The sequence below is a fragment of the Myotis myotis genome, unplaced genomic scaffold, assembly GCF_014108235.1.
Source record: "Myotis myotis isolate mMyoMyo1 unplaced genomic scaffold, mMyoMyo1.p scaffold_m19_p_3, whole genome shotgun sequence".
Taxonomy (NCBI): domain Eukaryota; kingdom Metazoa; phylum Chordata; class Mammalia; order Chiroptera; family Vespertilionidae; genus Myotis; species Myotis myotis.
In genome coordinates, this window is record NW_023416335.1 from 205,720,892 (window position 1) to 205,745,567 (window position 24,676).

A 24,676-nucleotide genomic window follows, 5' to 3' on the forward strand; every position below is an offset into this window, starting at 1 on the left:
ATGCCTGTTGGAACATAGGCCAGAATTTCCTTATGCTCTGGAGAATAACGGTTCCTAGTTTCTTCTACGCATTTGCAGTTAAAGAGGGGATGTAAGGAAGAGGACATGAAGGTGGGAGAAAGCAAAAAGGGGACTGGATTACAGGATGGTTCACAAAATGGTGCTCTCTTGTTTAAAAATGTTTTTATTGCCCAGCCGGTGCAGCTCAGTGGCTGAGTGTGGACCTATGAACCAGGAGATCATGGTTCGATTCCCAGTCAGGGCACATGTCTGGGTTGCGGGCTCCACCCCCCAGTGTGGGGTGTGTAGGAGGCAGCCAATCAATGATTCTCTCTCATCATTGATGTTTCTACGTGTCTTTCTCTCCCTTCTGCTCTGAAGGCAATAAAAATCATATATTTAAATAAATGTTTTTATTTGCTTCAGAAAGAGGATGGAAATGGAGAGAGAGATAGAAACACTGAAGAGAGAGAAGCATCCATTGGCTGCCTCCTGCACACCCCCTACTGGGAATTGAGCCCACAACCTGAGTATGTGCCCTGACTGGGAATGGAAATGCTGACCTCTGGGTTCATGGGCCAACACTCAACCACTGAGCCACAATGGTCACACAATATTGTGCTCCCTTGAGGGTGGTTATTTCAAAGGCATGTTAACCTGGATGCACAGATACAATGGACAGGGCTTGCTTAAGGAAAACAAACCTTTTAATGAAAAGTATATGCCTGGGATGTGACCTCCCACCATGACCTGCACAGCTAGGAATTTATGATCCCATCACCCTGTGAGGTTTCTTTGCATAGAACCCATTTTTCATCCACAGTCCCCCTTTTGATCACAAGTCAATTTGAAGGATGCACGGATGACCAACCTCTTGGTTGGATAGCGTGCTCTCACAGCACTATAGGGGCTCTTTCCTAGGAAATGTCAGTGTCCACCTTGTGTTGGTGACCATTGGGATGGGGCAATACTGTAATCATGGGCTCTGTGTTGAGGCCAAATTTTCCCAAAATGGGAGGCAGGTAAAGGGAAGGCAGTCAGGCCTTATGGCCTTCACTGTGAGAAAACACTCTGGCTCTGGCTGGGTAGCTCAGTTGGTTAAAGCATCGATCCAGTATGCCAAGTTTCTGGGTTTGATCATACAACGCACATATGAATAACACATGCAAGAATCAATCAATGAATGCATAAATAAGTGGAATGATTGATGTTTCTCCCTCTCAATCTCAAATCAATAATCAAGAACACTCTGGATCATTTCTGTTCTATGAACTATCATGATGGGAACAGATTTTCCCATGGAGAGGATTCTCCCAGTTCTGTCTGGGACTATCTTGCCTTAGGAACCCAGGGAAGAAAGGAAATGCTGATTGCCTTTGGGGTTATTTTGAGAAGGCAAACAGCATTTATCAATTATCCCTCCTGAGACCTGCCTGAAACAGAGCGCCAAGGGACTTGCAGTATAATTATAGCCAATGATAATGTGGCTGATTTGCATGGTCTTTGCTCTGCCCAGTAATGCTCTACGACTTTTCAACTAATGACTCACATTCTTCTAATAACCTTTGAACTGTGTACCAGTTATATCTGTAAGCACAGGGCAAGGTCTATTCTCTGGTTCCCCTCCTGTCCCCAGGCACCCGCTGCCCTCCTAGCACCACTGGCTAAAGCCTGGGGTGTGTCCCATGATGGGGACACAGAACAACCAGCCACTGGACCACACAGCACAGCCCATTTCGCTCACACCTGAGTTATTCCATTAGGTTTACTTGTCAATCTTGAGGAAAAAATGATGAATTGGATGTCATACAAATTACCCCACTGATATAATGTTCTTTTGGCAGTTCTATCAGCTTCCTAGAGTTCCATTTATTTCCTCATGACTCCTTCCTACAGCCATCCTACTTTTATATATGAAGAGAGAGAGAGGAAGCGACGAATGTGAAAAACATGGGTCCCTGTGAAAATCTGATTCTGATGCCTGGCCTTGAGCAGGACATCCCAAAGCTGCCCCTCCCCCAGAGGGGGCACCCAGGTCTGGGGCACAGGCCCAGCTCTGTCCAGCCCCTCCCACTCCTACTCACTACCTGCTGCCAGGCACTTTGCTTCCTGCACCAGAGGCTCCTTGAAGGCTGTAGGTACCATTACATCTGTCCTGCATTAGGAAGAAGACACAGATGCAGACCAAGAAGAGGAGGAAGAAGAAACAAAAAGATTCCACAGCCCTGACTGGTGTTGCTCACTGGTTGCAGCATCAGCCCATGCACTGAAAGGTCAAGGGTTTGATTCCTGGTCAAGGGCACGGACCTGGGTTATAGGTTCTATCCATGAACCAAGTCGGGGACAGTGCAGGTGGGGGAGGCAACAGGTTGATGTACCTCTCTCAGACTGATGTTTCTCTCCCCCTCTCCCTCCCTTCCACTCTCTCTAAAAATCAATGAAAAAAAGAGGTGAGAATAAAAAAATTACAATAAAAACTAACAATAAAAGTGGGTTGGGGGGATGGGATGTTAAAACTCATGTTGAGGACAACCAAGATGGCGGCATAACCACCATGTACGTGCTGCCCCCCATAACCACATTAAAACTACAACAAAAAGACAAAACAGCAATCATTCAGAACCACAGGAAAGCTGGCTGAGTGGAAGTTCTACAACTAGAAGGAAAGAAAAAAGCGCATTGAGGCCAGGTAGGAGGTGCAGAGGCACCAAGAGCAGAGGTACGGAGGCACACAAACCGGGGTGTGCGGTTTTTTTCAATCGGGAGATACAAGCTCCCGACTGCACTGAACTCATTTCTGGTGAGACTCTAGGGACCCAGACTCCCATGGGGAGAAACTGGACTGTTTGACATCAGGTCGGAAAGTGAGGATGGCTTTCTTGCAGAACTGCTCACAGGGGTCATTGTTACTGTGGGGGCGCAGGACTCAGGGACTCGGGGATGCGGAGACCTGGAGAGGGCTGACAACAGCCATCGCTGTTTGCTCCACCCCGGTGATTCTCTGAGACCCCGCCCCACTCAATTTACAACTCCACCCAAGCTGTGCGCAGCGGCACAAATGAATCACCTGCCCTTTTGCAGCCTAACCTAACAAACTGCAGCTGGGTCAGAAAGCTCCAAAATTTCCAAACCCCAAACAAAGAGGAGAAATCTGCAGGTCTCTCTGCAGCTCCTTCTTGGTGGACTTACACAGTGGTTGAATTTGCACCTCCTTGGAGATCCAGGAGCCAGTGTAGCCAGTGGTCAGATACCAGATTTCAGCTCCTCATATCCATAAGTGACACACTCAAGAGGCAGACTCAGTGAGCACCAAAGCCCCACTGAAGCAAGTCCTACCCCATAAGGGTGTCTCCAGCACAGCAGTTCTTCCACTATAGACACAGCAGGTCCTTGCAGTCAATTGGCCTGGAGGTCATTTCCTCCCAGGGGTACCAACAGCAAGCAAAGCTTAACTACAACAAGACTGTACACCCAGCCCACAAAGGGGTACACTAAGCATGTCCACCTCAGGTGATTTGGGGAGGCTGAGCCACTGGGCCCAATAGGACACCTACCACACAAAGCCACTCTATCAATACAGGGAAGCAGCCAAAATGCAGAGACAAAGAAACATGTCACAAATGAAAGAAATGGAGGAAAGCAAATTACTGGATTTAGAGTTCAAAACCACAGTTATAAGGTTACTCAAGAATCTTCTACAAATCTCTGAGGAACTTAGTGAGACCTTCAAGGATCTTAATGAGAATGCCAAAAAAATGGAAAAGGACCAGTCAGAAATTAAGCATACACTGACTGAAATAAAGAATAGTATATAGAGATCCAACAGAAGACTAGAGGATCCCAAGAATCAAGTCAAAGATTTGAAATATGAAGAAGCAAAAAACACCCAACCAGAAAAGCAAAAAGAATCCAAAAATATGAAGATAGTGTAATGAGCCTGTGGAACAACTTCAGGAATGCCAACATCTGAATTATGGGGGTGCCAGAAGAAGAGAGAGGGCAAGATATTGAAAGCCTATTAGAAGAAATAATGACAGAAAATTTCCCCTACCTGATGAAAGAAATAGACTTACAAGTCCAGGAAGCAAAGAGAACCCCAAATAAGAGGACTCCAAAGAGAAGCACACCAAGACACATCATAATTAAAATGCCAAGGCAAAAGACAAAGAGAGAATCTTAAAAGCAGCAAGAGAAAGACAGTCAGTTACCTACAAGGAAGTACCCATACGACTGTCAGCTGATTTCTCAACAGAAACCATGCAGGCCAGAAGGGAGTAACAAGAAATATTCAAAGTGATGAATAGCAAGAACCTACAACCAAGATTATTCTACCCAGCAAAGCTATCATGTAAAATTGAAAGTCAGATAAAGAGCTTCACAGATAAGGAAAAGCTAAAGGAGTTCATCACCACCAGACCAGTATTATATGAAATGCTGAAGGGTATTTTTTAAGAAGAGGAAGAAGAAAAAGGTAAAGATAAAAATTATGAACAACAAAGGGACAACAAATACATACCTATCAACAAGTGAATCTAAAAATTAAGTCAATAAAAAAATCTGATGAACAGTATAAACTGGTGAATATTATAGAAGCAGGGACATAGAAAGGGAGTGGACTGACAATTCTCAGGGGGAAGGGAGTGTGAAGGGTGCGGGAAGAGTTTGGACAAAAATCTTACACCTATGGACAAGGACAGTGGCAGGGGATAAGGGCATGGGGTGGGGTGGGAACCAGGTGGAGGGGAGCTATGGGGGGGAAAAGAGGAACATCTGTAATAATCTGAACAATAAAGATTTATTTAAAAAAAAAAAAACACCTCATGTTGAGTGGCAGAAACATTGCTACTCAAGACACAAATCCCAGAAGCCATAAAGGGAAACTTTTATTGACTTGTCCTCTTCAAAATTACCAACTGCAAAGGCGACCATCAGCCAAGGCAGAGCACGAGAGGCCGGCCACTGTGTGCAGTAGGTATGTGGACACAGGTGACTCGCTGTCCACACTAACCAGGAGCCTACGGATCAACATGGAGAGACTGAACCCAGATTCTTAAACATGGGGAGACACAGGAACAAATCATTCTCAGGGAAGGGGCTTGCCCAGCGTCAGGCAGCTCCTGGGGGCAGAGGAGAGCCCACCCCTCCTGGTGCTGGAGGCTGAGGGGGATGTGGTGTGAATAAGGCAGCAGCTCCCAGGTGTGTCTCTGCTGTACAGACACAGGGATCTGGGCTCAGTCTCCTCCAGCTATAGTCTGTCCACAGTTGATGTTTTAAGAAGGAAAACTGGCCCTAGCCAGTTTGGCACAGTGGATAGAGCATCAGCCTGCGGACTGAAGGGTCCCAGGTTCGATTCCGGTCAAGGGCATGTACCTTCGTTGCGGGCACATCCCCAATAGGGGGCGTGCAGGAGGCAGCTGATCGATGTTTCTCTCTCATCAATGTTTCTAACTCTCTATTCCTCTCCCTTCCTCTCTGTAAAAAAATCAATAAAATATATATTTTTTTTAAAAGATGAAAAACTGGGTCATGCCACACGCCTGTCTCAGACTCTAGGTCAGGACTTCTCCCCGACTCTGGACACACAGGACCACCTCTCATGTCTCCCACCCCCCACGGTCCTCAATGAGGGCCGGCCAAGAGCAGGGAGGCAGAGCTCACCCATCTTCCTGGTCAGTCTTCTATCATGGCACCCGGGGCGTGTCAGTCCCCTCTCAGGGCCTCAGTTTCCCCACAGGGAAGGGCTCTAAGGCAGTGGTTCTCAACCTTCCTAATGCCGTAACTCTTTAATACAGTTCCTCATGTTGCAGTGACCTCCAATCATAAAATTATTTTTGTTGCTACTTCACAACTGTAATTTTGCTACTGTAATGAATCATAATGTAAATATCTAATAAGCAGGATGTATTTTCATTGTTATAAACTGAACATAATTAAAGCATAGTGATTAATCACAAAAGCAATATGTAATTATATATGTGTTTTCCAATGGTCTTAGGCGACCCCTGTGAAGGGGTCATTCGACCCCCAAAGGGGTCACAACCCACAGGTTAAGAACCGCTGCTCTAAGGTCAAAGGTTGGGTGAAAAAAATGCCTGGATTCATGCAGTCTCAAAGGAAATCCTTTGCCCCATCAGCCTGAGCAGCAGCCCCAAGGGCAGCCTCACGGCATCCAGGCCACAAGGAACAGAGATTCTTACTCACCTACCATCCCCCACCTCCTCTACCTCCTCCACATCCTCCCACACCCACCTCCTCTGCCTCCTCCACATCCCCCCACACCCACCCCCTCTACCTCCTCCACATCCCCCCACACCCACCCCCTCTGCCTCCTCCACATCCCCCCACACCCACCCCCTCTGCCTCCTCCACATCCCCCCACACCCACCCCCTCTACCTCCTCCACATCCTCCCACACCCACCCCCTCTGCCTCCTCCACATCCCCCCACACCCACCCCCTCTGCCTCCTCCACATTCCCCCACACCCACCCCCTCTGCCTCCTCCACATCCCCCCACACCCACCCCCTCTGCCTCCTCCACATCCCCCACACCCACCTCCTCTGCCTCCTCCACATCCCCCACAGCTACCTCCTCTCCTTCTCCCACATCACCCCACATGCAGCCCCTCTGCTTCCTCCACATCACCCCACACCCACCTCCTCTCCTTCTCCCACATCATCCCACATGCAGCCCCTCTGCTTCCTCCACATCACCCCACACCTCACACACACCTCCTCAGCTTTCTCCACATCACCCCTACATCCCCCTTCCTCTGGGCTCACTGGCTCCTCTCTCAGGTAACCCAAGACCTTGCTGAGCCGGAAGGGTCGTTGAATACCCAGCTGAGCAGTGCCCCCTTCCTCTCCACTGCTAAGAGCTCAGGGGCAGAGAGGAACCCTCAACTATACTGGATTCCAAACTGGGCTCTGCCCCTGCTTACATGCACCCTTGGGCCCATTACCCACCCTCCTCACCCCCTCACCACCCCACCCCAGTTTCAGTTTCCTTCATCCATAAAAGAGTGACAATAATCCTTGTCTTAGAAAGTGTTGTGAGGATGAGAAGATGGGGGAGGGGCTCCTACCCTCCCAGCTTACCAAGAATCTCCCTCTGGCTGAGTAGGAAAAAGATCCACTTGCTGATAGCTGTGCAGAACCACTCTGCAGCTGTGTCTGCACAAACACCAGACACATCCTGGGTCCAAGGTACAGAGAAAACAGAACTGAAAGCAAATGCTGATTGCCTCCTTGCATTGCCTTGGTCCCTGCTCCTATTGAAGGCCCCGCCCAAGCAGTAGGTCCTTCTGCCAGGAGCACCTGCTTCTCCACCTGGAACAACATGCTCATCCTTCAAAGCCCAACTCTGAGAAGCCCTCCAGCATCTCCCCCTCCCAGAGTCCACTGTCCCCTGCAGGCTCTGCTCCCCTGGACCCTGGGGGAGGCCCAAGGCCACTGTGTCCACATCTCCCCTGACCCTTTAGATCAGGCCTCTCTGAACCTGTCCCTGGTGGCAGGGTCAGTGCCTCAGAATCACGGCGACCTGTCCGAGGAGGCCCTCCCTGGTGGCCATGGCCGTCTGTGGGAGCACAAGTTTGTGGGTGTCGGCAGAGAGAAGCCTGCTGTTTCCTCTCCGGGCCCCTTTCCTGTTGACAGCAGATCTCTCTATAGGAAGCCCAGTGTTGCAGTCACACATAAACGTCTGAAAACAGAAGGGACGCAGGGCTGAGTGCGTGCCAGGCACCGTGTGGGCACCTTCCCGGCCTTTCCTATTTGATTCTCACACCAGCTCCAGGAATCACCACCTGGATTTTACAGATCAAGAAACAGGAGGGAAATGGCTCTGCCTGTAAGTGGTGTAGCTGATGGGCTTTTCCGCTTTCCCACTGGCAGGCGTGGCTGGGCGTGGACGCCAGAAGCCAACGTGGCACTTATGTCAGGCCTGCTCATCCCGGACAGATGTCCATGGGGCACCACGGCCACCTCCCCCACTTTTCAGGGAGGGGCGCCAGGGCCTGACATAATCCCCCAGCAAAGGGCTGGTTTCAGAGAAGAGGAAGCCAAGGTGAGGGGAGAGGCGGGCCTTGCACCAGGCAACTCAGGGGAGGGGCCAAGACTCAGAGCAAGTGTCACAGTTGGCCTCTGGCGCTGTTTACAGTTATTTTTTGTCTTGTTTTTCCTGTAACCTGCCTTCCTCCTGGTTCCTCCCCCTTTCACTGGCCTGACTGCTGCTGGTCACCCCACACCTCCTGTGAGGCGCAGAGTCATGCCAGACTCACAGGAGCGGAGTCCCGTTGTCCAAAGGGCCCTCTGATAAGAACGCAGAAAGGACCCCAGACGGACGTCCGTGGCCTCGGTGAACACAGTTTCCTGGCAGAACAACTAGGGTGGGGGCTACAAAGCCACATGAGGTGAGATGGGCGCCTCTTGGCATGAGCTGAGATCACCCCACTTAGGGACCCAAAAGACCCAGTGACTATTAAGTAGGGCTCAGCTGGACCCCCGACATCACAAGAAAGGTCACCTGGGATGATGACAGCTCGGAGGTGGGGTCTTGGACAAATTCTTTGGTCAATAAGCCTTCTCAGCCCACTGTGAGGAGAACCCCCACTCAGGGGGAAAGGAACCCCAAAATCACAGGGAAAGGGGTCTGGCATGGCCACCAGCATCGCCTGGTGGAGGCTGGAGGAGTCACCAGCTGGAGGCGCTCAGCCAGCACCCTCACCAGGCCCGGCCCAGTCTCTCCAACACGTGGGGAGGGGAGCTTGGCTCAGACACGCTGGACACGAAGAGTTTTGTGTCCAGAACAGGGACCCCATCTCCCTGTCCTCCTCCTGTTTATAGGGCAGTGGGAGTGGGCAGGAGCATGTAACCCAGGGGGCTGGTGACGTCATCACAGTGGCTTATCGACGGCACCTTGGTCTGCAGAGCACAGAGCACTGCACTCCATGCCAACAGCGCCTGCCAACCTCACGGGAAGTGGCCACTGGCCTCAGCCCTTGCTGCCAGGCTGCCGGCATCATCCATATTATCCTGAAGCTGGGCCCTGGCTCCCTGAGCCCCACAGGCCCGGGGAGGCCCTGCTTCATGCGTGTGGCCAGGTGAGAGGAGTGAGACACACGTGAAGCTCCCTCGTCAATGGCAAAGTCCTTGAGAATGAGGACCAGGCGTTCCTCATGTTCTCCTCCCCGGGGGCAGACAAGGACTGGACACCCAGAAAACACTGTGTGGCCCCTGCAGGTTTGGCTCAGTGGATAGAGCCTCAGCCTGCGGACGGAAGGGTCCCAGGTTTGATTCCAGTCAAGGGCATATGCAGGGGTTGCGGGCTCCCAGTAGGGGGCGTGCAGGAGGCAGGCAATCAATGATTCTCTCTCATCAATTGATGTTTATTTTTTTTTAATTAATTAAATCTTTATTGTTCAGATTATTACATTTGTTCCTCATTTTTCCCCCCATAACTCCCCTCCTCCCAGTTCCCACCGCACCCTCCGCCCTCACTCCCCACCCACTGTCCTCATCCATAGGTGCACAATTTTTGTCCAGTCTCTTCTCGCATCCCCCACACCATTTCCCCACCCCCAAGAATAGTCAGTCCATTCCCTTTCTATGTCCCTGATTCTATTATAATCACCAGTACATTCTGTTCATCAGATTATTTATTCACTTAATTCTTAGATTCACTTGTTGATAGATGCATATTTGTTGTTCATAATTTGTATCTTTACCTTTTTCTTCTTCTTCCTCTTCTTAAAGGATACCTTTCAGCATTTCATATAATACTGGTTTGGTGGTGATGAACTCCTTTAGCTTTTCCTTATCTGTGAAGCTCTTTATCTGACCTTCAATTCTGAATGATAGCTTTGCTGGATAAAGTAATCTTGGTTGTAGGTTCTTGGTATTCATCACTTTGAATATTTCTTGCCACTCCCTTCTGGCCTGCAAAGTTTCTGTTGAGAAATCAGCTGACAGTCGTATGGGTATTCCCTTGTAGGTAACTGAGTTTCTTTCTCTTGCTGCTTTTAAGAGTCTCTCTTTGTCTTTTGTCTTGGCATTTTAATGATGATGTGTCTTGGTGTGGTCCTCTTTGGATTCCTTTTGTTTGGGGTTCTCTGCGGTTCTTGAACCTGTAAGTCTATTTCTTTCAGCAGGTAGGGGAAGTTTTCTGTCATTATTTCTTCAAATAGGTTTTCAATATCTTGCTCTCTCTCTTCTTCTGGCACCCCTATAATTCTGATGTTGGTACACTTGAAGCTGTTCCAGAGGCTCTTTACACTATCTTCGTATTTTTGGATTCTTTTTTCATTTTGCTTTTCCGGTTGGGTGTTTTTTGCTTCTTCGCATTTCAAATCTTTAAATTGATTCTTGCGCTCCTCTGGTCTGCTGTTGGGAGTCTGTATAATATTCTTTATTTCAGTCAGTGTATGCTTCATTTCTAGTTGGTTCTTTATCACAACATCGAGGGTCTCATTAGATTTCTTGAGGATCTCACTATATTTATCGGGGGTCTCACCAGTCTTTTCAAGGGCCTTACTAAATTTATTGGCGGACTCACCAGTCTTTTCGATGGCCTTACTAAATTTATTGGCAGTCTCACCAGTCTTTTTGAGGGCCTTACTAAATTTATCGGCGGATTCTAGACAGTTCTTGAGAGACCTTAAAAGTGTGGTTTTGAGCTCTATATCCAGCATTTTACCTTCCTCCATTTCTGTCCTGTTTCTTTGTCTCCGCATTTTTTATGCTTTCTTGGTGCACCCCCTAGTGGTCTTTGTGCACTTTCTTGTTGTAGTTAAGCCTTGATTGTTGTAGGTAACACTGGGGGGGATTTGACCTCCAGGCCAACTGGCTGTGAGAATCAGCTGTGTCTGCAGTGGGAGAACTTCTGTCCTCTAGGGAGGTACTAATCTAGCCTTTGCCTGAGGCTAACCAGCAAATGCCTCTGTGCAGGGCTTGGGCAGGGCGGGTCCCAGGGGATCAACAGGGCAGGCTGAGGGAACAGTTATGGCTGCTCTCAGTGCCGTCCCCAGAGGCTCTGCCTCTCAGTGTCCCAGCGACCACTGCAAGTACCTCGGAGAGAAAGCTTCCCTCGAGTTCCGACCGATGCCAGACAGTCCCGCAGAGACAAAGAAACAGGACAGAAATGGAGGAAGGCAAAATGCTGGATATAGAGCTCAAAACCACACTTTTAAGGTCTCTCAAGAACTGTCTAGAAGCCGCTGATAAATTTAGTAAGGCCCTCGAAAAGACTGGTGAGACCGCCAATAAATTTAGTAAGGCCCTCAAAAAGACTGGTGAGTCCGCCAATAAATTTAGTAAGGCCCTTGAAAAGACTGGTGAGACCCCCGATAAATATAGTGAGATCCTCAAGAAATCTAATGAGACCCTCGATGTTGTGATAAAGAACCAACTAGAAATGAAGCATACACTGACTGAAATAAAGAATATTATACAGACTCCCAACAGCAGACCAGAGGAGCGCAAGAATCAATTTAAAGATTTGAAATGCAAAGAAGCAAAAAACACCCAACCGGAAAAGCAAAATGAAAAAAGAATCCGAAAATACGAAGATAGTGTAAAGAGCCTCTGGAACAGCTTCAAGTGTACCAACATCAGAATTATAGGGGTGCCAGAAGAAGAGAGAGAGCAAGATATTGAAAACCTATTTGAAGAAATAATGACAGAAAACTTCCCCTACCTGCTGAAAGAAATAGACTTACAAGTCCAGGAAGCGCAGAGAACCCCAAACAAAAAGAATCCAAAGAGGACCACACCAAGACACATCATCATTAAAATGCCAAGAGCAAAAGACAAAGAGAGACTCTTAAAAGCAGCAAGAGAAAGAAACTCAGTTACCTACAAGGGAATACCCATACGACTGTCAGCTGATTTCTCAACAGAAACTTTGCAGGCCAGAAGGGAGTGGCAAGAAATATTCAAAGTGATGAATACCAAGAACCTACAACCAAGATTACTTTATCCAGCAAAGCTATCATTCAGAATTGAAGGTCAGATAAAGAGCTTCACAGATAAGGAAAAGCTAAAGGAGTTCATCACCACCAAACCAGTATTATATGAAATGCTGAAAGGTATCCTTTAAGAAGAGGAAGAAGAAGAAAAAGGTAAAGATACAAATTATGAACAACAAATATGCATCTATTAACAAGTAAATCTAAGAATTAAGTGAATAAATAATCTGATGAACAGAATGTACTGGTGATTATAATAGAATCAGGGACATAGAAAGGGAATGGACTGACTATTCTTGGGGGTGGGGAAAGTGGTGTGGGGGATGTGGGAAGAGACTGGACAAAGATCGTGCACCTATGGATGAGGACAGTGGGTGGGGAGTGAGGATGGAGGGTGTGGTGGCAACTGGGAGGAGAGGAGTTATGGGGGGGAAAAGAGGAACAAATGTAATAATCTGAACAATAAAGATTTAATTAAAATAATAAAAATAAATAAAGTGTAATTATATCTTGGGAAAAAAAAGAAAAGAAAAGGTAAACTTAATTGTCTGAACTTGCAAGCTAGTCATCTAACATAAGGGACTGATATGCTGATTTTGATGCCAGGTGCCTGTATAGATATGATACTCAAGTTTACAAGTTGTCTGTATAGATATGACAGGTGTTTGCTAGATATGATATGTACTCAAGGTTACAAGCTGTCTACAAGAATAACTTACACAAAGAACTAGAAGGATATAAAAAGGAAATACTCCTTCCTGTGTTTGTTCAGAATTTGACAGAGGTAATCTGCTCTGAACTTGCATGCACTAAAAGACTCCTAACTAATTTGCTTGTTAAGGCATCTGGTATCTAGCTCGCTGATTTGCAATACAACACCTTCATCTCTATTGATGAGACTAATTATACTACACAGGTCTGTATTACCAAATACACAGGGTTGTGGTGGGGATTAATAAGAAAACATTTGCCAAAGAATATGCCTGACGCATATTAAGCACTCAATAAGTGGTATTCATTATTATTTAATAATTATTCTAGTTTATATGAGATGTTAAAGATATACACATTTCACAGTGCTCTACAAATAGTACCATGTTTCCAGGGGTTTTGATTGTGTCAGCCAGGCTAGTCTAGGTTTTGCTGCAGTAACAAACACTCTCCACATGAGCCACAAAGGTACCCCCTGATCATCATGCAGTCTGCTCCTGTAGTCCTACCTCCCAGAGCCAGGACATTGGAGCAGCCAGTCTCTGGAACATTGCCGGCTGAGGAAAGGGGTCTTCTATCAGCATGAGATGCTGTGCCTTAGAATTTACACATATTATTTCCATTCAAAAGTCAGTGGTCAGCGGCTGGCGTGGCTCAGTGGTTGAGCAATGACCTATGAACGAGGATATAATGGTTCAATTCCTGGTCAGGGCACATGCCCAGGTTGCTAGCTCGATCCCCAGTAGGGGGCGCGCAGGAGGTAGCCCATCAATGATTCTGTCTCGTCATTGATGTTCCTATCTCTCACTCCTTCTCTCTTTCTCTCTGAAATCAATAAAAATATATTAAACAAATAAACAACAACAAAAGAAGACAGTGGTCAGAGCTCTGGTTACACATTCCCACCCAACCAGAAGGACAGGAATTTAATCCTACCATGTGTCTAGAAGGGGGAGGGAAGGACCAGAAAAATGTGACCAACAGCCACAGTGCCTACCACAATGCTTTTGAGAACCACTGCCCAGCCCAGAGGGATGGGGTAGACAACAGGAGGGGGCAGGAGGCAGAGGGGACCAGGAGGACACAGAGGGGCCTGCATGGCGTGAGATCTGAGTCAGTGTGCAGGGCCGAGGCTGGAGGAGCCCTCTGCCCCCTGCTCATCTGGACCCGACCCAACTCATCCTGGCCACTGTGCTCTGGAGGCCAACAGCCAGCGCTGCCAGGAGGTGAGAGTCCCTGCTCTCAGTATGGATGGTGACCGTGAATGTGACCTGCCGCCCTGGCCTCCAGCTGATGGGCCAAAGTATTTCTCTGGCTCCACCCCTCCTGCTCTGCTGGTTTCCAGGATCTACTGGATTCTTCTCACAGTTTCAGGGGCCCCAGGCAGTGTGAGCTGTGCTCTCACCCTGGCCCTTTCCTGGTGCAGCCATCACTGCTCCCAAACCCAACCCCGACCTCTGTCTCCAGGGTCTCCTGTTACTACTGACCTCAAAAGCAGCAGCTCTGTCCATTGTCCTCCGGATCCCAGGGCTGCAGACACATAGCTCCAGCAGCAGTGGTCTCTGTGCCAACCACACCACCCCACCTCCCGTCCCTGCAGAGGCTGCTGGCAGCATCCAGCGCTCCAACGCCCAGCTTTCCCACCACAGCCCCTTTCTCACAGGAGTCCTGGCAGGGAAGCTGAGTGGCCACACTGCAGTTCCATCAGGGTCCTTTCAGAGTGGCCTCCCTCCCAGCCAGAGCCCTGCAGGTGAGATCCCCTGCCCCAAATACTCTCACCCCCACTCTCCTCCCCATCCTCTTCAACCCTTGGTGCCCCCTCTTCAGGGAAGCCTTCCTTGACTCCTCACACTAAGCCAAGCCCCCGATATAAGAGCTCCCTCCTTAATGCTGGACTGGCAGGAAGTGATGGAGGATCCAGAAGAATCGATACCCACGGGTCAAAGCCTTTCCAAAGAGCAAGCACATCCTTCATGTGCCTCGTGAGAACTGGTACCTCGCCCGTCAGGCTGCTCACACATCCTGTGCTCTTCACAGGGCCTGTCAGACACTGGGCCCTAGTGAGGAAGCCTCGGTGTGTTTCCAGCTTGCCCCACTAAGGTCAGGGAGGTCAAGGTCATGCTGACCTGAGTGGCCCGGAAAGGAACCTTCTCCTTTGTTCTGTTTACCTTGGTTGACTCACCTTGCTCCTATCACGGAGAGCCGGCGTTTCCTTGTCGGTGTGGGTCTGGTCCTCGCTGTGGGCCACGGAGGGCAAAGCCCATGTGTGCTCTCCGGGGGGCAGTGTCCCTCAGTCCAGCTGCGGGGAATCACTTCCCAAATCAATCCTCAGGGAGCCTTGTCTCAGCTCTGCCCTCGGGGACCCCAGGCTCCAACAGGTCACTTCTGGCTGGTGGAGGCCTCGGGCTTTTGTGCAGAGTGATGGGAAGCCCTTGAAGAGCTGGAAGCAGGTGCTTGATAAGATCTGTTTCCTAAGGGCTGTTCTGGCTCAGTGTGGACAAGGGGGAGGGGCAGTGCCACAAGGGCAAACACAGGAAGACGTGTGGAAGCTCTTGCAGGAGGGAAATGTGAGGGTAGCTGGGGAGAAATGCTTGCTGTCTCGCTGTCTCTCTCTATCTCTCTGTTTATCGATGACCCTCTCTCACCCCTGCAAACAGGCCCTTCTGATCTTAATCAGCCTCATGTCCTACAGTGGATCCTGGGCCCCAGCTGCCGGGCGAGGAAGCCACCTGTGTTCAGCCCAAGCCACCTGTGCAGAAGCTTCCCCCGGGTGTCCCAGGGGAGCTTACGGGGCACCGAGGTCTCAGGGACTTGACTGGACAGGAGAGTGGGAGCCCAGTGAGTGAGCAGGAGGAGCAATGGAAGATTTGCTCCCTGAGTTCCTGGAGGACAGGCTCATGGGGAAGGGAAGCCAGGCACCCAGAGCCCAGATGAGCCCGATAATCCACACCAGAAAGGCTCAGTGTACCAGTCCACTGTTGGAAGCCGATCCACCCTGGCTGCTTGAGGCAGTCCCTGCAGGGATGTTTCAAGGGACCTGGCGTATATGGCATATTGTTCTTAATATGTTTGCTCCCCTCTTAGCAGCTATGTGTTTTAAACAGGACCACCTCCCTGAGAAAGGTTGTTTCCCCAGAAGGGTGGTTGGTCGCTTTGATCTTTGCTTGGAGTGACCTCCTTCAGTGACTTCCTTGTAGCTTAGTGGAGCAATGGAGTAACCTTTGAATGGAGATGGGACGCCCCCTGGCCTTTTGTGTAGAATGGATAGGATTGGGACCACATAGTATAAATACAGATGCCAGATGACAATAAAGAGAGGAACCTGGCTATGATGATCACCTGAACACTGCCTCCGTGTCTTTCTTTCTCGCTGACTCCGTCCACACCTTTGGGAACCCCTGGACCCGCTGGGGCTGGACCCCAGCAGTCCACCTTATTGAACCAAAGACTACAGAACACAAGGTGGGAGAAACAGAGGGTCTAAAATATCATCGTGTCCACACCATCTCCCCCACTGATGGAGAGGCTGTGTCTCAGGGCCCGATTGGTAGAGCTCTTTGATCTGCTGCAAGTATCTGTTTTCTATTTTCTTTTCTCTTTTCTTTTCTTTTCTTTTCTTTTCTCCTCTCTTTTCTCTTTGCTTTTCTTTGCTTTACTTTTCAAACACTGTTCTAAGAGCATTTGCAGTTTCATTGTAATTTCATTGGTCTCTCAGAGCATCCTGGCCCCAATGAGCACCAGCAACTTGTCAAATTTCCACCCACTCCGCTGTCATCACCACCACCATCATCATCATCGTCATCATCATCATCAAGAAGTCACTACCTATAGTGGATAACATTGTAATAAGTATGAATGATGCCATATGTCTGCTAGACTTAGTGGGTGATCACTCTCTAATCACTATATTGCACACCCAAAACTAATATTGTATGTCAACTGTAATTAAAAAATAAAATTTTTTAAAAAGTCACTGCTGAGCACAATTCACCATAGTGAAGATCTGGAAACAGCCTAAGTGCCCATCAGAAGATGAATGGATTAGAAAACTGTGGTACATCCACACGATGGAATACTATGCTACTGTAAAAAAAGAAGGAATTCTTACCATTTGCAACAGCATGGACGGAACTGGAGAACATTATGCTAAGTGAAATAAGCCAGTCAATGACAGAAAAATACCACATGATCTCACTCATTCATGGATAATCAAGACCATTATAAACTGATAAACAAAAATAGATACAGAGGCAGAGCAGCATCAAACAGACTGTCAAAGTACAGCGGGAAGGCCGGGAAGGTTTGGGGGGTGGGGGGTGGGGTAAGAGATCAACCGAAGGACTTGTATGCATGCATATAAGCATAACCAATGGACACAAGACACTGGAGGGTAGAGGAGGCTGGGGGAATGTCAAGGGCGGGGGGAGGAGACATATGTAATACTCTTTGTAATACTTTAAGCAATAAAACAAAATTAAAAATAATAGTAAAATAATAAAAATAAAAAGTCACTGCTGGGGGGTGCGGGTGGCCTGGGAGAGGTCGATGGGGGGAAAAGGAGGCGTATGTAACACTTTAAACAATAAAGAATTTAAATTAAAAAAAGAGCATACAAATCCCCTGGCTACTAATGCAGTTCTTTAAGAGCATACTTTATTATGAATATGTATTTGAGCAGCTTCATTCATAATTCTCAAAGCCATAATTGTACCTATTTTAACACAAAGCTGAGATTTTAAGGTCCATGAAGGTTTTTTATCTTTGTTTCCTGATGTAGCCCCAACATCAAACATGTAATAGTGTGTTTGTAGACTTATGCCTTGAGCTCCCGAATTGAAGATTTGTCCTATCATTCTTACTGCATTGACAATGTAAGGTTTGGTAGGGACTGAAAGAGAAAGTAAGAGGAAGCATGAATGACCATATAGTAATTGGTTATTATTTCTAATAGCGAGAACTTCAATGCCTTTAGCTTGTGCCTATGCAGGTATAGGAAATGAATAATAAACAATTCATTATCTTTTAGAATTTATTTTCTTAATGAAGTATGAATAACTAACTACTGTCTGTCCAATAACATATGTGAATTTCTATGTGAGACATAAGAAAATGTCTGTAATCTCTTCTCTTGCTTGGGAAGATGTGACCATCCTTGGGTCTCTTGAATAATTGCTTGGACCACTCCTAGGCCACCCATAGTGTCTCAAGGTCAATGTACTTGATCTATTCATATAGGCATGTTGCTCTGTGGATTGTGTACTAATCAGGGAATTGTTAAAACACCTGTGATTATACTTTTAGCTATTTGGTTACACAATCATTACTATTTTTCATTAAACTATAGATAATAATTTAAAAAAGGAAAAAAGTCACTGCCTACCTAAGATGAACTGCTGGAGGACAAAGGCGAGCTGGAACTGGAAAGCAGGGCTAGAGACCAGGACCAGGGAGAGACGAGGTTCCTGCTGGGACGGTGAACCCTGGGGAGGGCCAGTCCAGGAGCCACTGTAACTCCCATATCCCAACAACTCAAACTCTTTCCCTTTCTCCCATTGTCAACTTTTTAGTAGTTCGGGCCTTCTCGGTGCTTATTCCTCCACTTCTCTTTCTTTATTCATGACCCCAATGTCTTTTTTAGTCCAAATAAATCCCCAATCAGCCCCCCAACTCTCTTGTCCCCTCTCTTCCCTGATTCCAGGCTCCAGGTTCCTTCCTTCTCTTTGACCCACCTGCCATCTGCATGAACCCCTCCTTTGCTGTGCTCAACACCTTAACACACAGTTAAATCCATTCGATCTCCCCGGCTTTTCCCTTCTAAGTGTTTTATATTGTAAATCAGAAGACACCTTAATCCAGTGGTTCTCAACGTTGGCTGCACATAGAATCACCTGGGAATCTTTTTAAAATCCTGATTTCTGGGCCTCATCCTCCGGAAATTCTGTTTGTTATGGGGTGGGGCCACAACATTAGTAACAAAGAAACAGAATTTCTGGAGGATGAGGCCCAGAAATCAGGATTTTAAAAAGATTCCCAGGTGATTCTATGTGCAGCCAAGGTTGAGAACCACTGCCTTCATCAATAAGCCAAATTTATTTGGAGTCTTTTTCATTTCGCTAGCACTAGCAGGCCCAGAGGAAATATTGCTTCTCCAATTCTGGGGTCCAATATGGTGGAAGTTCTTTCCATTTATATGTTTTTCTGCTTTTTGTCTTCTGAATTTGGAACAAGACTTCCAGACCCTCTGAGAAGAAGTCCTGTGTGCTGGACCTGGGCTGTGACACCAGACCTCAAGGCCTGGCCTGGCGCCAGCACTGACAGCTCTGTCTGGGGCATAGTTTATGTCCTCTCTGGAATGGGAGTAGTCTTATTTTTCCCTATTATTTAAGCCGCAAACGTTTACAGAAGCCAAAATAGCAGGGTTAAAGTTTTAAATGGCAGTTTTTACCCAAGATGGAGGTTACTATGCTTCCTAACAAGGTAAGTCCATGCCTTTGTCTCCCACACACCCTGCTCCCTGCACTGTCTGGGGATCACGGAGTCAGGTCCTCCTGTAGACTTGTGTGAATGCGGGTGAGTTCTTCCAACCTCCTCTCCAGCTCCTGGGCCTCCTGCCTCAACTCTTGCTGATTCAGCCTTTGCGCCCTCATGTAAGTGCTTTGACTCTTTCACTATGTCGACTACATCCATGATAAGGAATACACCTGCAGTGGCTGATACCAGCGATTCTGGCTCCTTTGCTCATGGCCAGAGCAGTGCCTCCAAAAGCTTTCTGCAGCTGCTTGCCGCTTTGGGCTGAGACTGCCCCCGTGCTCAAGAAGCGCGTGGCCTCAGCTGCTAAGAGAGGATTGGATTTGGCCAGGTTGAAGGCACGGGCATTCTTCACAATATCTTTCAGGGATTGGAAGCACTTCGGTGCTAAGGAAGCAATTTTGGGTGTGCTGCGACTTAGAACCTCCTCGACCACCTTCTCTGTGTCACTGCCGGTTGACACTAGGCGGCTGGCTTCGGCTTTAGCTGACGCGTTCTTTGAGGCTTCCACGATGCTGGCAGTCACACCGGTCACAGCAGCTGCTGCCCCCAGTCCCACCCCAGTTGCCGAAAGCACCAGACTAGCCCCTGCTGTCACAGGTGCCAGAGACAGGCCAACGATGGTCAGAATGCCAGACACAGCGCCGGCGGTAGAGGCCGCCACTTTGGTGATGGTGCAGTCCTTGTGCACCTTGTCAACCTCATCCGCAAGTGCGTAGAGCTTTCCTATGCGTTCCTCAAGGTCCTGTTTCACCTGAGGAAACTCCTTCATAAAGCTCTCCACATACAGCTGGTCTGCTGAGGGCATGTCTTTGTCCTCCACAGCCATGAGTGCTTCCAGCTGGCTCAAGTCTGCATAGAGTGCATCTGCCTCATCCCTGTAATAATGAAGGACAGGGGATTAACGAAGGCAGGTGTATGAATCGCTAAGGCTGAGACCCCTACTGGATGAGCTGGTGCAGGAAGCCCTGTCCTCTATGGTGGGAACGTGTGCATCTACCCAGAAGCCCTCAGATTACACCACATTGGCAGCCACCATTCTGACTGGAAGCAGTCACTAAGCCTCACTGCCTTCCCTCTGGTCAGGGTTACTCCAGGGAGAATAGAAGAGGGTCCCACAGGGAGGTCAGGGGCCCTCCAGCTCGCAGACAGGGTTGGAGGACATAATCAGCCAGGGCCCTCTACCCCCAGCAGTGAGGGGATCAAGTCAGGGAAGGAAGAAATGTGTCCCCCTGACCCCCGCACAGCCCTCCACTAGGCCCCTGGCCTCCTCAGGCCTGTGCCAGGTGCCTCAGCTGCCTCACTCTAGTCCAGCCCCGCTGCCAAGCCTTCCTACCATCCTCCCACCTGGACCCACCCTTGCTCCATCCAGACCGGGCTCTGCCCCTGCTCCAGGCCTCTCAGGACCTCTGGACAGGATGACTGCACCTACTTCCTCAGCCTTGACCCTGCAGTTCACCCCAAGGCCTTCACCATAGTCCTATCAGACAGACTTGCTATTCCATTGAAGAGGGAGATGACATAAGCCCAGAGCCCCAGAGCCGGGCAGAGATTCAGTCAGGATTCAACCCAACATGGTGCAGCTTCACTCCAGCTCTCCGCCTTCCAGGCCAGCAGGACCCTGCAGAGTCTGTACAATCCCTTTCTTAGGGAGAGCAGGCTCTCTAGCCACAATCCCCAGGGACACACACTGTGCCAGGATTTTCCTGGCTTGTCCCACAGGAAGTCCTGCGTGGCTCTCACATCCAACAAGAAGACCCTTGGGCCCTGTCTATTCCCAGCATCTTTTTAAAAGTTCATGTCAAGTGTCCACCTACTATGTGTCAGTCATTAGGCTAAACAGTTTACACGCATTATCTTATTTTCCTCACAATGAAATGGAACAGATGAGTAAGACAGAGAGTGGTTAAGTAACAGGCCCAAGGTCATGTAACCTTCCCCTGCAGGCCTCATCTCTTCTCAACCTGAGGCCCTTCTCTGCAAGGAATGATATGAAGGAAATGTTCCTCATGGACTGTTGAGAAGGAACTTCTTCAACCCCAAGCTCAGGATCCTGCCTGGAGGAGTGTGCCTGCCAGAGGGATCTAGATGCAGGGGAGATGGGGTACAATACAGGCATCCCCTGGAGGTTACCTGGACAACTTGGCCACAGTCACAAATCTCTCCCAGGATTCATCACTCAGCAGGCACTGCAGTTTCTCTTTGTCCCTTGGGTCCATTAAATACTCAATGGCATCAACAAAGTCTTTGCCCTCTAGATGGAAAGAAAAAAGAATAAGGTTAGAAGAAATCCTGGTAGAACGGAAATGGAATTGAGTATAAACAAAGTGGTTAAATGTTCATCTTCCTGAGCAGCTGTCAACTGGGGGACTTATTTTTTTTTTTAATATATTTTATTGATTTTTTACAGAGAAGAAGGGAGAGGGAAAGAGAGTTAGAAACATCGATGAGAGAGAAGCATCGATCAGCTGCCTCCTGCACACTCCCTACTGGGGATGTGCCTGCAACCAAGGTACATGCCCTTGACTGGAATCAAACCCGGGACCCTTCAGTCCGCAGGCTGACGCTCTATCCACCAGTCAGGGGATGGGGGACTTATTTTTTAACTCGGGGGAACTTTTGGTGAGTCACCTGGTGTTATGGACAGAACTGTCCCCCCAAATTTATATATTGCAGGCCTGACACCCCATGTGACTGTACTTATTCATTTATTTTTAATAAGTTTCTATTGCTTTTTAGAGAGAAGAAGGAATAAGTATAGAGATGGAAACATCCATAAGAAAAAAGCATCAATCAGTTGCCTCCTGCATGCCCACTACTGGAGGTTGAGCCCGCAACAGAGGCATGTGCCCTGACTGGGAATCGAACCAGTGACCTCTTGGTTCATGGGTCAACACTCAACCACTGAGCCACAATGGCCAGGCCCCATGTGACTGTATTTTATAATTAGGGTTAAATGAGGTCATAAGTGTGGGACTAATCCAATATGAATGGTGTCCTTATGAAAAGAGGGAGAGGCACCAATACTTTCCCTCCCCCACTTGTTTCTATTTTTTCTCTCTCTCTCTCTCTCTCTCTCTCTGTATAAATCAATAACTTTTATAAATCTTTTAAAAATGTGTGACTCTCAGGGATTTGGAGACTCTGGAAATGCAGATAAGGGACTGGGGACTGGTGTATGTTTTGTGTGTACAGAGACAGGATGGAAATGTGTTTCCTGCCATATACACACAAGACATATTATTCTTATTTCACAGACAAAGAGAAAGCAAAACTCAGACAGGAAAAGAAGGCCCAAGCCAAGAAGCAGAAAGCTCAAAGGTGGCATCAAAGGTCACCATGTATTTCCTTACATTAGGTTGAAGCCTCCTTATGTTTCAAAAATTCATGTGATTTCTGCATTCTACCCTAGAGTTCACCTATGGGATTTTTTATAAATTTAAAAGTAATGTTTCAGTCCACACACCACTGATGGAGTAAAGCTACCAGGAAAGAGGATTCCTCCTGCTTCTCACAGGTGCTCCAAGGTGGGCAGTGGAGGGGTGTGTTCAGGTGGGTGGGGGTTGGAGCCTCAGCTCTAATCCTGTGATCAATCAGTATCAGCTCTCCCCCCTCCAGGCTGGTCTCAGGGGTCACAGCTCCCTGTGGGCACCACTCTCGCCCACTTCTTAAACAAGAGGTCATCTTATTTATCCTTAGGAATGGACCTGGGAGTCTGCTCAGGAGCTGCAGGCTTCTGATCTGTCCTCTCCTCCCTTATGCTACAACAGGAACAAGTTTTATCCTCTCGGGGGCGGCGGCGGCGGGGGGGTGATTTGGTTGCCTAGGCAACACAGTGTTGATTTGGGTGGGTGGAGGGGTGTTTTCTCCATTTCTTGCTTCATCCTCTGAGGGAGAAAGTAAACCAGGGTTTAGATGGAGGGAACCCAGAGGACTGCATCTGTGTATCTGTGGGCTAGGCTGTGGGTGGGTGTGGGAGATAACAAAAGAGGCCTCTGCAGGGGTATCTGAGACCAACAGAAGAAGTTCCTGCCTGACAGTCACACCTGGTACACAGGTGTTTATAATTGGGAGCACAGGTCAGGGCCCAGCACAGCTGTGGGAGGTGGCAGTTCTCTGGAGGGGAAGGTTTCCACCAGGAACTAGCAGGTTCCAGGTACAGTGAACAAGAAATTCCCACCTCCCATGGGCTGTCCTGGCCTCATTGGAGACATTGCATGAGTTGCAGAGGATGGGAGGCAGTGAGCAGCCTGAGGAGAGAGCCAGGAAGGAGGTCCCCACATAGACTTCTGGTTGAGGGGACTCCCCTTGGCCCCTCTTGGGGGCTCAGGGACACTCATCAATCCCCTTGGAGGTTCTTGATTCCTGTGTAGCTTAACCCAGCTTGGAGGTGCCTCCCTCAATTCTAGATCATGAGCAGGAACCAGCTAGAGAGGAGGAAGCTGACTACCTGGGCAGATCCCGTCAGCTTCTGAGGTCATGGTGTCAGCAGTGGGATCTCAGAGTTTCCCCTTCAGCTCACCAGTCTGTGTCCAGCTGGAAGGAGGTGTCGCTTCACCCTTGGGGAAGAGAAAACAAATTGTGGGGTTGAAGGTGAGCCAGCTGAGCAACAGGGAGCAGCGAGGGGCTCCGTCTCAGGAGTTTCTTTCAGGGAAGGAAGGCCGCAAGTGCCAGATGGACTCGGTCCACTGTGTTTCCCTGTCTGCCGGGCTCTGCCAGCTGCTAGTTAAGAGAAGGTACTCACCTCACTCCAGCCCACTCCAAGCCCAGTGACAGTCCCCTTGTCCTGTGGGGGCAGAAGGACAAGACCATCAGACAAGGAAACACACAGCTGAGGAGTCATAAAACCAAAGAAGCAGTAACACCAGACACAAAAGATGGGAAGGAAAGATGGGAAGGAATGTTTTGGAAATGACTTGAGGTTGGGGACATGTGTGTTGACTAATCACTGCAGCTAATATTGATGGTGTGTCTACCACAGGCTCCTTACGAGTTCCCTCATCAAATACTCTCACACATTCCACGTGGTGGGCGCCATGGTGGCTCCCATTGGAACGTGGAGGAAACCATGACAAAGTCTAGGTTTTCACCTAAACTCGGGTTAGCCCAAGTCTCACAGTAGTGTTAGAGCTAGGACTCCAGCCCAAGTCTTCCTGATCCCAATCCTGTGTTTGTGAGGACTACGCTCGACTCTCTTTTATATACAAAAACGTTTATTAATGTGTCTGTGTTACTTGCAAATGACTCTTCTCATTCCCAAACGATGTCTTGCACCCTATGCCAAGTCTCTGTGTTGATCAATTCCTGGGGCTGTAGCTTCCCAAGCCTGCACCCCTCTTGCTTCTGCAAGACCCTCATCCCATAAGGCCCTGGGGTCCTGCGGCCCTGGCCCCAGCCCTGCAGCCCTGCTGTGGACTGCCCAGCTCTCCTGACGCTGCCCGGTCCTCTCTGCTTCCCATGCCCCCTGGTAGATGTTAGC

General features: G+C 48.6%; 1 protein-coding gene across 1 annotated transcript; it reads right to left on the minus strand.

Moving 5' to 3' along the window:
- Positions 1-18,657: 18,657 nt before the first annotated feature.
- On the minus strand, positions 18,658-21,330 carry LOC118651608 (apolipoprotein L3-like). Its single transcript, XM_036300922.1, is given in 3 exon segments — positions 18,658-19,290; positions 19,292-19,389; positions 19,391-21,330. Coding segments are annotated over 3 exon segments (825 nt in total). The 5' UTR covers positions 20,027-21,330; the 3' UTR covers positions 18,658-19,199.
- Between the last annotated feature and the right edge of the window lie 3,346 nt (positions 21,331-24,676).